This window comes from Diprion similis, chromosome 10 (genome assembly GCF_021155765.1).
Source record: "Diprion similis isolate iyDipSimi1 chromosome 10, iyDipSimi1.1, whole genome shotgun sequence".
Taxonomy (NCBI): domain Eukaryota; kingdom Metazoa; phylum Arthropoda; class Insecta; order Hymenoptera; family Diprionidae; genus Diprion; species Diprion similis.
The window spans coordinates 7,094,696-7,107,578 of NC_060114.1; the positions used below are offsets into that span (position 1 = coordinate 7,094,696).

The 12,883-nt window shown below is 38.7% G+C and overlaps 1 protein-coding gene across 2 annotated transcripts in view; it reads left to right on the forward strand.

The window, feature by feature from the left end:
- The window catches only part of LOC124411942 (putative uncharacterized protein DDB_G0277255), a 56,674-nt gene extending 45,251 nt beyond the window's left edge, over positions 1 to 11,423 (forward strand). Inside the window, exons 3-6 of one of the 2 annotated variants that reach the window (XM_046891498.1) lie at positions 8,064 to 8,320; positions 8,702 to 8,765; positions 10,334 to 10,582; positions 10,768 to 11,423. In XM_046891498.1, the coding sequence (XP_046747454.1) occupies positions 8,064 to 8,320; positions 8,702 to 8,765; positions 10,334 to 10,582; positions 10,768 to 11,124 (927 nt within the window). In that variant the 3' untranslated portion in view covers positions 11,125 to 11,423. The remainder of the gene's footprint in view (positions 1 to 8,063; positions 8,321 to 8,701; positions 8,766 to 10,333; positions 10,583 to 10,767) is intronic. The other variant, XM_046891499.1, reaches the window with a different exon arrangement.
- The last annotated feature ends 1,460 nt before the right edge of the window (positions 11,424 to 12,883 follow it).

A 12,883-nucleotide genomic window follows, 5' to 3' on the forward strand; every position in this document is an offset into this window, starting at 1 on the left:
CCACAAAACCCCATCGCATACATCACTAATATTATTTCTTATTCAGGAACTACCGAGGCGTACACTCAACGCATATATCAAAAAATATTCTTCCATATTTCTTAGTGATTTCACATGGTTTATAGATTTCATATAGTCAATGGACAAATCGTTGATGTTTCCCATAATATCAGACTAATATCAATTTTTCTTTGCACTTTTGCCCTCAGTGGATTCATTATTTTCTCACATCTATTACTGATTTCTCACCTAGCTTATGGGTTCCATATCGTTTATGAGTGAACTGTCTAAGTTGTTCTGATCAAGAATTGTCCAGCTTGGAGGATTCAGTTTTCAATGCGCAGCGTGGACATAGTATTTTGTAAAAATATGAAATAAAACGAAAGCATAAAAAGAACTCCGACTAACTTGCTGAGTGACTGACTGACTGACTGACTGACTGGTCAAACCTAGCGGCTATTTGCTACTCATCGTCAGTTGCAGCGTTGTCTGCCTACGTTCCTCGATGATGCATGTATGTACACGCGTATGTTTGAATTTATCTACAAGCGTGACATGTGTCTCGTATCCCTCTCTCTCTCTCTCCTTCTCTCTCTCTTTCTCTTTCTCTTTCTCTTGCTCCGGCTCTGCATAATTTAATGTCAGCAGAACGAACGACCATTGTCTACTTGACACTGTACGCAGTCCAACTCCCTTATTCTTATTTCTCGTTTTTTCTCAGTTATGGAAATTAAATGAAAAAAAAAAATATATATATATATATGTATGTATATATGTATATATCGTGTTCTTTACAAAGAAGAGTGAGAGGAAATGGTAGAAAATGGTTGGTAGGCGCGTTATTTGTCAACCGTAAAACCTGCGGATGTATTCTTGTAACACAAATTACAGTTCATTTCACAATCAATTCGTCTGAGGATACAAATCACTTCATTTTCATCATATTTATGTATGTAGATTTAACGTATAGACTGGTATTTCCACGACAATTCATCAAGCGTTGATTCATTATTATTCCTTATTTTTTCCTCGTAGTATCTTGATTTTGTCGCTACGGTGTGATTCACATTTATTCATTACTTCGGCACCCGGAATAAATAAATATTTAAGTCAGTAAATAGATGAATAATTCATGTTTGTATTACAGAAGAAAATGTCGTACTATGCTTGATAAAAAGAGGGCTGGGGAGTATTTTGGAAACTGAAAGTGTCAGAGGGAAGTTTTTTTCACTAAAGTGTCATACTGTTTTGAGAGCAGCAATTTTTGGAAAATTTCAAAGGCAGCTATTTGTCCAACGGAGGTTTCAACTTTCATATTTCTATCTTATGAAACGCGCAGAGACAAATTGAGTGAAACTTAGATCGTAGATTTCGGACAGACCGTTCACGAAATATCACCCTTTCAATTTTGGGGCTAGCACAAAACTCTGTTCGTCGTTTGAAGTTGTGAGGCGAGTTGCGTGCAGTCCAACTTCAAAGTGTGATCATTCATGAACGATTAGTCGAAAATTCAGGAGTTTGGACTCGTGGACGCGTTTTGATTTCTGCTCTACGTCAGAACCGAAGAGCGGGCCAATTCGATATGAAAAAAAATTGCGTGAAATGATAAAAAGAGAAAGAAAAAACTTTCCCTTTTAAAAGATGTTTTCTGTAATTTAAATACATTGTCCGAGTGGTCAGAAAGCGAGCTTTAGAATTTATGCCAGTGTTTACATCACCTTGTGTTTTTTGCGGCCGCAATAATTCAGGGTGAATAGAGAAGAAAAAGAAGCATAGCGAAACCCTCGTAAATTCACACGTGCATATTGTTGTGGTAGATACCTATACGTGTACACGTGTTCTACGTAACACGCAACTCGCAACTCGCATGGGGATTACACATTAAATGAGTCGTGGGAGTCAACTCGGTTTATAATGTCAGTAATGATCCGCGTTCAACGCAACACAGCTGGATTGTAAAACTCCTGAAATTGAGGTGAGTAGGAGTTAGAAAAAGAGGCTTAAAAAAACTTAACGAATAACAACAACATTGAAATTAATATAGAAAAATGGACGTATTAAAAAGCGACCTTGTCAGGCGACCGAGGGTCGCCGCTTATTGCGCTGACTTAACAAATGACAATTGAATTATTCCCGCGGACATCCGGCCCTTTTACTCTTAGCGCCATTAAAATTCAGTCTCGGGTTGGCTAGTTGATTTCTTTATTACACCTTTTGTTGTTCCAGTTTCATACGGCTGCAAAAAAAAAGTTAAAACATATTTAAAAAAATAGAGATGAAGAACCCGAGGATGTGGGAGAGTAATCAAAAAACCACCACAAACCGTTCAAATGATATAAAAAAGATAAGCACTAAACCGTGATTTTATTCACGCCATTAACGATCACAAGTTGGGATTTTATCGTCCAGGTTGTCCGAAGCACGTATCGGAGATAAAGTAAAAAGCTGAGCTAAGTCTGGCCTCTCGGTTTTGTCGCTGGAAGCCTCAAAGTGCCTGAAAATAGTTGCGGTCATACGAAACTCGAGAGAAGTGCTTCTCCTACGCGGTACCACAAATTTTCACGCGTTTTATGGGGATTCGACTGATTGTCAACAGGGTGGCAACATATGGACCCCCTACCAGAAATTTCGAGACCATCTCAAAGGACAACTTCGTACGAGTTCTCAGCTCCAGCTGTCCCAGCTATCGCCGGAAGTGATCGAAATTACTGCTGCGGCACACGCCTTGTATAATTAATTTCGCAATTTCACTTTCGCAGTTGTGTATATAGCAATAGAAACGAATGGTTAGTGATTAGAATCTGTTCAGAATGATCGATAGATCGGTGAATTGGTTTATTAATCAGAACGAGAGAGAGAGTAGCTTCAGTTTAAGAAGTCAAGAGTACTCTTTTTATATTTGAACGGTACGGTTTTTTAAAAAGTTTCTTCTAACATCGATTCAAATTGAAAAATGATACTTGGGTCGCTTTATCGATGGCGTCAATTCATCCATTTATTCGAAATATTGCAACACACTTCCGAGTATTCTAGTAAGAATATTAAACGTTGAAAGGACAGTGAAACTGTTAGAGATCTCCGGAGGTCAGTACCTAACACTGCAGATTCATCCTTGATCTTTTAAAATGCGTCTATAAATCAGACTTATAAGTTTTTGTACAAGAAGGATTTCCTTGGGCTCTACCGATGGATGGCCAAAACCTGCAATATACTTTGCGAATTTCGGTTTTCCCCGGTTGGGATTTTTTCCCTGTACCTCCGTTAAGGGTACCTCATATACCTCATACCGAAAAACATTTGTCGAGCATATGTACGCCAGACTTTTGCAACGGGTCCTCAAAATCCCGGGCTGTCGAGTGTTCTCAAGTACTGTTTGCCCATTTTCTCAAGAGCATGAGAGTCGGCTGATTCCAAATTACTAACAGTGCGAAAAGCAGATGTGCGGCGCCAACGTGACGAGGAATCGAGATAGGGGATCAGGATCATCTGTGAATCAGGATCGAGAACTGGGAATCGTCGTCAATTAGTTCCGCGAAAGCTCTTGATGACGATACTGCGGCACGTATTTCAAGGGATCGCAAGAACTCTTAAGGCCAGACTTTATGGCTCATATTTGCGACGCCAGATTGCCGGTCCTTTTCTTCGGCACGCGCTCGATCCTCGGGTCTTGTACCAACAGATGTTCAAACTTTTTCCATTTCCAACGTCTCTCTGCGCTTCCGCCATATTTTTTTTAGTTCAGTTTCATTTAACTTTTGACCATGTTTTTAATTGAACATTCCGAAATGCGCTAGTGTTAATCAGTAGTTATAAAAAACTTTTCAAGTTCCTTCAACCAGCTGAAATCTTTAAAGTCTTTGAAAACCGTTAGAGAATATGGACGTTCAAGTCTTGTCGTATCTTATTGGACACCTATGTAATTATAAGAATGATGCGAATCATTCGTGAACTAAGAGAAAAATCATTTGATATAATCACGTGAAATCTTCTGAAAACGGTTGTGCAAAAACGCATCCGAATTCTCTCTTTAAGTTTCTGAAAATCATGTGAAAAGATATCTGATCACAGCACTTTTGGTATCTAATTAAATATTAGGACACATAGAAATATAGTGAATTATCCCTCAATTACGCCCCGTGGGTCTTGTTAAATGGTGTTGAAGTCTTGAAAACTTGAAAGAAACCGATGAGAATGTGGTAAAAATGGTAAAAAAAAAAAAAAAAAATATGCGAATCGAAATCGTCGACCAAATGTTGTTGTCATCTTAAAACGGTTAACCGACTATTACACCATCCAAAGATAGCCGATGAAGTGCGTATAGTGTTTCAGTACCGAACCAAAATAAACAAATAATTCACCAAACGCACAGGACGAAAATAGTCAACGTGGTTTTCCAGCTTGTCTCCAGTCGCATCTCCACCGGGTGTGAAGTTTTCGACTCGGACAGTAGTGACGAGCAGCAGACGGTTCGAAGCTCGTTTGCTCACGTCGCCCACGTCCGTTCCGACTCTGAAGTCTCGGTGGTTCCTTGAGATAAAAGAGAGAGAAGAGAGGAGAGAGAAGCGGATTTTAGGCGGTATGGAGAGAGTTGAGCCGCTGCACGGAATCGCTTTCGGGGACCGTTCGGTAGCAACGGGCAGCACCTTCCGTCAGCGTAGTGCAGGCTGAAGCCTACGTGCTGCCACAGCGCGGCTATAAATGCCATTGCTGGGTTTGGGCCTAAGCCCGAAGTTAACACGGCAATGAACCCTGCGATTCAGGGCAACTTCCGAACGCCTCCCCGTCTCTAATTGCACGTCCCGCTTCTCCCGTGGCAGGTAACGTTTCATTCCTTTAAGCTACCCATGCCAGACGGAATTGTGTTTACGGGCATGTCTGATATGGTAGCCTGACGTTCGCGTAACGCATTATCGCTGTTTACTCAGAGTAACATATTTCACAGGGTGTTCCGTTTCAAATTAATCGTTAAAACGTAGCGATATACCTCAAGTTGATCCAAGGATTATCAAAAACAGAACAAAAAGCAGTTGAAAGTTTTAGGGTTCTGACTACGAACACAGAACTGGGATCTGGTTAAATTGATGCAAGGCAATCGTTTTGTTGCAATCAAATTTCCTTTGTGCTTTTAGGCGTTTTTAATTTTTTTTTTTTTTTTTTCTTAACCGCCGATTTTCCGAGTTACATCGCCTTAAAGTTCGAAGAAAATTCAACTCCACATTTAAAAAAAATGCTGCCAACTTTTTTGTTTTTGAATAAGTATTGTAGTAAAGGAGACATTTTATTCGGGACCTCAAGACCATAAACTAATTACGAGTCAAACCTTCACACTGATTTATGATACAAATTCGAAGTGTTCAAACTTCACATGTACCTTTCAAGTACGATTCTTCACAAATCAAAAACATCTAACAATAAGTGATAAATTATCTGTTGCTTTCTTTGAACTTTGGACCAAGCTGTATATCAGTAAAAAATTCAAAAGCCACAAAATTTTCCATGTCAATAGCTAGAAGTTAGATTCTACTGAAAAAATATTGGCCTTGTGTTAATTTTTCGCAAATAACCAATTGTCTGGAGAAACTAATATTACCACTTTGCCTCCTGCGCAAAATCATCACAACTTTCGTCTGAAACGTGTTGTGACAAAACCAATTACAGCTGAGAGATACCCCATCAACTTGTTGAAAACGAGACGCCCTCTGTCCACCGAAACTTACCGATCGTGATCGGCCACTGACAGCGGGCCCAAAAGAAGCGATCACGACATTCTGTGGCGGTAAAACGAGCGGCTGATACCACAGCGAACTCCGCACTGATGATTGCGGCTATTGTCCGGAAAGATTTGAGCGTAAATTTACCGTGCATTAATGACCGCGCTGCACTGTTGTGGTAACAAGTGGTTATAATTATAGCCTGTAATCTGTCCGGCGAGATAAGAAGCGCGAAGAGAGATACGCGCGATGAAAATATATTACCCTTGAGATGCGGTCGTGGAAAATGCTCTCATCCCCGTCCGCCATCGTCGCGTTATCGTCGGCGATGCGTGGCGCGTGGAAAAGTAGCCTCGTCGATTCCACAGTGTGCGCGCGCACTGGTCGATGACCATCGACCATCATGATGACTTCTTTGCGGCGACCGCGACGCCAGGCGCCGTGTAATAATCGCTGTGGAATTTATCACCGTGATTCAGAAACGCGGAATTGAGAGACAGGATACAAAAGATATGCGGTGTTCTTTTCTAGGTGCAGCACTTGCGGCTTGGTTTCATTAACCTGGCTCGAGTCATTCTTACTTTTCTGCACACGTCATCGTATCAATGCTCTGCTCGAGTTAACTTCGTGCAAGATATCTTGGCACGCCGTGAAGAACGGAACAGGAATTACATACCGAGCCGAATGGTCGATGTTCGATTTGTTCTGCAGTGATTGTATAGTGCAATCACGGATGTTCGGGTTTTTTGGCTTGATGAATTCAGTCCTGATGTCGAAAATTTAAAGTAAACTTACTTAGTCTAAATGTCTTTGCTTGATTTTTGTGACGATAAATTTCTTCCAATTTTATAACGGTACAATTTTGAAGATGATGCAGATCCAAAAACATGAATTTTCGAAGTATTGATTTTCTATATCAAATATGCAGATGCATACATTACATTAAAATCCGATGTTAGAAATGCAAATTTATGTTTATTATATCTTATAAATTAATGCGACTTATATCAAAATACTAATTTTCGACGATTGGGACTTGCTGAAGTCAAATTTAGCGTTGCAGATCCGAAATTTAGAATGTCGGATCTGCTACATCATGTTCAACCCGAGCCTCGAGGTTATCCTCAAGTTTTGACGATTGAAGTCAAAATGGAATATCATTCCCGTTTTGGCGTTGCGAAAAACGATGAATTAAATATGGAGTATTGCCTACTGCAGAGATGGTGCCGTATGTTCTTCGCGTGTTGGCCGACACAGCGCACAGCTGCAATTAGGCCGCAAGTGCATATGGAAGTAAGATGAGCACCACGCAGCGCAATAAGGAGAAGATACTATGAATAGAGAGGCGTGCACGCAGGGTGTTCTGGCCCGTGTCATCCTAGCACCTATTTATGGTAGCCCGTTGGCTTCACCCTCATCGGAGCTCGTCGGCAAAGGGTTGACGGCAAAACGACACCCGAACGTCGAGGCGAGGGGTGGCGTCTTCTGCATATGTCGCACGTTTACACACAGAACACAAAGCACGTGCCCAGCCCTCGCTTTCGGTTAATTGGCGGCTAATTGTCAACCTCCTCCTTGCGGATGTCTAGGGAATTTTTTCCAGCCTCGTTTCTCTCTCTGCACCCTCACCTAAGCTCGATTTACCTAACCTAACCTAACCTGCAAATTTTGAAGTCTTGTCGTTATAAGCTTACCCAATTTGGCTTTACTTGACCTATTCTAACCTAACCTGCAAGTTTTTCACTCCCGCTTTTCCAAGCTAACCTAACCTTAGCTAACTTTTCCTAGTTGAACCCAACCTAACCTGTACTGATCTAAATTGTAAGTTTTTTCATCCATTGTTTTTGTTTGCACCACAGAATCAAATGTTTTTGCTGTGATAAATAGTCAAGATATGCTTATGGTATTGGAATTCAAAGTATAAACGTGACTGGGGCAATATAGCGTCGTACATTTTTTAAGCTGAATATTTCAACTACCGTATACGGATATTTCGAACCAGGAAACCTGGTGCCACCGCCCATACCTTTGTTTCGTTACCTTGAATTGTTGGAGAATGATATATACTTTGAATAGCAACTTTTATAATCAAGTATGATTCAGTTGGCGTGGCACATTTCGTGCCGCCAGATGGCACTTGTGAATACATTTAATTTCCAACACCCCATTTTCTACTGTTGGCGGTAAAACTGGACTGCACTTAAAAAAGTTTTTTCACTTTATTGAGATCACATAATTTTAAGACTCAATAAAACTTGGATTTAACGTTTCCAGCTGAAACATGCAACCATAAGAAATGAAAAAATTCTCAACGATTATACATTGAAAAAGCAATTCCTTTTCTGATTTTAGACCACCATCAAAGTATACGCGAACTGTTTGCGGCCCGATATCGAGTACAAAACGCTAAGCATCAGCTACGAAACGACCTGTCGAGAAGTGGTTCAAAACCTGTTGAACAAATACAGAATGAGGCACAGAGATCCTCGCCTGTTCTACCTCACGATGGAGGTGACCGTGAGGAGGGCGAACGTTCGGACCGTTTTACCCCTTGACGAAGATGCCAGGCCTGCAGTCCTGCAGTCCTGTCATCCCCCTGGCGATTCGAGGTAAGTCAAATTTCGATCAGAATCTGTTACTTAAATTTTATTTCAATTTTACTGAAACGTAAAAACGATTTTCTGTTACCTTGTCCTTTCTGAACATTATAATTTAGAGCCCGATATCTTATTCGATCAAATAAATAAGCTTGGAAGTTCGGAATTTCGACTTACTTGTAAATTTATAAATCGTATTAAACAAAAATTTAACAGTATCTAAAGTTTTTAAGGCCAAAGACTGAATATTGAATGAATCGGAACTAGTGTTTACTCATTTAGGACTTGAAACTATACCAGTTTTATAATAACATTGAAAAACACTTTTCACAACCAAAATTGTTTAATCTGATTAAGTTTACATAATCTTTTGTGTGTGTTTTTTTGTTACAGATTTTCGCTACAAACTCGTCGAGGAGGTTTGGTCAAGATATACGATAGTGCGTTAATGTCTGGGGTGAGTTTCTACGTAACAATAGTAATATAGTAATATTGCTAATAACAGTAGTAATAATAATGAATGAACGACGTATGTAAAATAAAATTTACGAGCATGTAATTGAAATGCGACATTGAATTTGAGACCGTTGAACAATTTGCGGCTGCGATCCTGATTTAGAACTATTTCATTGTAGTAAATGTCATTTTGTGTTCACTGGTTCTCTGACTGGCATTCGATTCACTTTTTCGATAGTGACTCCTTCATGATCTTCTTATTTATTTATATATATACGTATATATATATTTTTTTGTCTTTTTTTTGCCAGTCGTACAGAGAGCCGATTGAGAAAGGTTTCTGTGTAAACGTGCGAAGGGAGAAAAAAGGCGTAAAGGTATAATATACAATACAGATATTGCAGGAGGCGCTAAAAACTGCGTGGGAGCGCTGCGTGTGTGTGTGTGTGTGTGTGTGTAAAAGGTGTAATCCGTGTCTTTGGCTACGAGGCGCGGTTGAGAAAATAAATAACGAGGATTTCTCGGCATTGCGTGTTATACGCATACCCATAATACCGTTTGGTATACGTATAGGCGTATGAGCTAGCCCAGCTACACGGAAGTTTAAAAACAGGAATTCTTGTATATTTTGTCTTGCTGATGGTGCAATGCACCGCCCGCGTCTTGCGGTACCCAGAAACAGTAAATCTAGCCACCCCGGTGAAAACAGGAGCAACAGCAGCAGCTTATAACCTCTGGCTGTTTCCCTCTCGCAAAATCACTATAAACTAAGAGAGGGGAACCAGTCAACAGAAGACGGAAAACCAAATGAAAAATCGGTGACCATATGTATTATGTATTCATCATCCATTCATATGCCTTTTAATGTATACTTTAGATGCGAGGTGACGTGAGCTGAAAATGAGTAACTCATTGATTGCATTTAAATTATTCACTAATCCGCAATCTCTGAGCATGCATCATACATTGGAATTACAAATTTTCTTACGGCAAAGCGGAAGAGCGGCTTTACGCACTTTTTGATAAATATTTATGAAAAGTCGAGCGACATGCTTGCTGCAGTTTCTTGGAAAATATTCAAAACGCGCAATGTGGTATATTTTTGTATAATAATAACGATGTGTGCAAAGTGCATAAATGGTTCTTCTAAATATCGAGATTTCTGCAGCTTTGAAAAAGTGTATGAAGTTGTTCTGAAAAAAAAGTTTTAGTCACAAAGAAAAAACATTCGGTTTTGCAGACAAATGAACACACCCGTGCGAAAAATCAACATGGCTACCGATTGCACGCTTGCGATTTAATTTCGTTTATAAAATCATTTCCATCCCTCGAAACTGATCAAATTTGATTTCATCCGAATGAGAAAAATGGCAAGATTAGTTCAGCCATCATTAGAACCTAGACGCGTGCCTGGAAACCGTCAATTAGATCAGTTGAATAAATCGCGTAGTCTCTATGTGTAAATCCTCAAAATTCAACAATTCAATACTGACTGAAACGAATCGTTAATTTCTTCCTTTCTGATTTCCTTATCCGCTATAAATTGGATTGCTGATTAATCTGTTGCAGTCAAAGTACAAGAGCCTCTTGGTTTCCGAGCACACGACAGTTGACGAGCTCATCCAGATGCTTCTGAGCTGTTACAGCTCGAGTGAAAGGGTCGAGCAATTTTCTTTGTACGAAGTGTGCGAGGGCGAAGAGTACCAAAGAAAACTTCACCCGGACGATTCACCTCTTAAAGTTACGCAGAGGTGGACATCCATCGATAGGCACCTTCGCATTAGACGAAATCCTGACTACAATCCCTACAGGAGAAAGGTAATGAATATAACACTATACTGTCGGTTCTATTTTTATGTATTTTTACATGTTTCCTGCCGCCAGGTTGCGACTCCTGAATTTAAGATTCCAACTAATAAATCCCAAAATTGAATATCTTACAGAACACCCACTCATTTTCTGTACGTATTTTTCAAATTTTCTTTTTTCTCATTATTTTCCAGAGTATGTGGACTTCGGATTCAAGTATAACGATGGCGATGTCGAAACTCCAGTTGCACAGTAACATGCAAAATCATCATCACAACCAACACCTGCGCCACCATAACCATAACAACAACAACAACAATAACAACAACAGTAGTAGCAAAAATAATCACAACCACAACGTACATCGCCAAATCCATCAGAATAATAATAACGTAAGCAGTCACGTGCAGATGTTGCCCGTTCAGCAATCCCGCGGCGTTATCCCTCATGTTTCGCAGATCACCAAAAGCGTGCCATCGACACCTTTGACCGGGAAGCATGTTTCATCTAGTTCGGCTTACGGCGACTACGAAAACTACTTTTACATATAGATGTAGCTGCGGTTACCAGGCGATGATTATCAATACACAATTAACGACGGTGAAATTGATGGCAAGTTATTATAGTCGTTGAGACAACTTTTGGAAGGTTGATACCGTTTTTAAAAAATTGTAACCAAACTCAATTCAGAATAATATGCGATCTCAAATTTGGAATATCATAATTTAAAAATCACGGCAAGAAATATTATGGAAATCTAGGGATTACTTTTTGCGGTTTTGGTCCACCATATTGGATCGGCCATTTCAAGTTTTGTAACCAGACTCATTATTCAACATCACAGATTCAAAAATGCTGTAAAGCCTCAGAAGCAGAGATCTCGCCGTTCCATTTGTCGAGCTAAGATTATACAATATTTTCCAAAAGTTGAAATAAAATTTCAACAAAATTGTGTAACTTGGATTATATTGAAAAACCAATTGTAAAAATTACTTCGACGAACGTAACGAATCTTGATCGATATCGAAAGTTTAATCTGCCCAAAGTGAATGAACCTAAACATTTCTATGAACAAAGAAAGAAAGGCGTACGCATTTTGAAGACTTTAGGCAAATCTGCAGAATGAAGAATTGATCCACAAACAGCGTCCGAATGAAAGTTCTCGATTTCCTGTAGAATCGGTGTCTGAATGAGATTGAGGTTTAAAATTGTGTCTGTGGGGTGATAGAAGGTAATTGTAGGCAACGGATTTTAGTCAGTATAACGTACATCAGTGTAGGTAAAAAAGATAAATGAGTAAATGTCGAAATGTTAGAACCAAAGTTAGACGTACCTACGCATAACAAATCGTTAACTTATTGTTAAACGCAGCAGTAAAGCAGTTTAAGTTTTTCTCGAACAATATCGAGAAAAAACGAAAGCGTCTGGAAAAATTTAAGCAAATATTTAATCTTTTTAAAGTCAATGTATCGCAGTATTAGATCGGCGGAAAATTTCCTCTCATTAAATTTTCAAGAATATGTTTAGATTTCGAATAAGAGTTTTTTCTCTTTTGGAAACGACGTTATTAAAGTAATCTAACAATAAGAAATAATAAGTCGTGTAAATTTCTGATTAAAATAACTGCAGAATTTAAACTGGCTGATCTGCATGCAGTTTACGTTTATAAAATATTGTATGATGGTACAATACGTTATAACTCGATATTCAATGAGAATTATGGAGATGAATTGTACACTTATGAAAGAGAATTTTATCAACCATGTGCGATATAGAATTAATAAACATCTGTAGTAATTATTATTAATCTTCTGTAATATTATTTATTTATTATCAATGTAAAGATTTATATTACGTATTTAAAGCGAAATTTGTCAATAGCAAAAATTCTGTCTTTATGATTCGACACTGATAATTAAGCAAAAATAAATATATATTTCAACAGTCAAATAAGTGAGCAGAAAATTTTGGTATAAACAAATGAATACATAATTCTTATAAGGTAATATCAATTATATTTCTTAGTAGTTCAAAGTCAAAATAAGCTAAAGATACTCTAATGCTGCTGGTCTGTTCGTAAAAACAAACAGCAGCTGTAGCTTAAAAGATTATTCTAAAGTTGTATAAATTATATATATTTTTAAGCGTTCCTTTTGCGCAGCTTTGAATGTGTATGTAATATTCAAATACTAAGTATCAATGACATGTTATACAGATACATAATTTGCTGTTATATCAGACATAGAATATTATTCGTCACTGACTTATGTGTCCTCAATTCTATGTAAATTCAGTTCTAATAATAGTTTT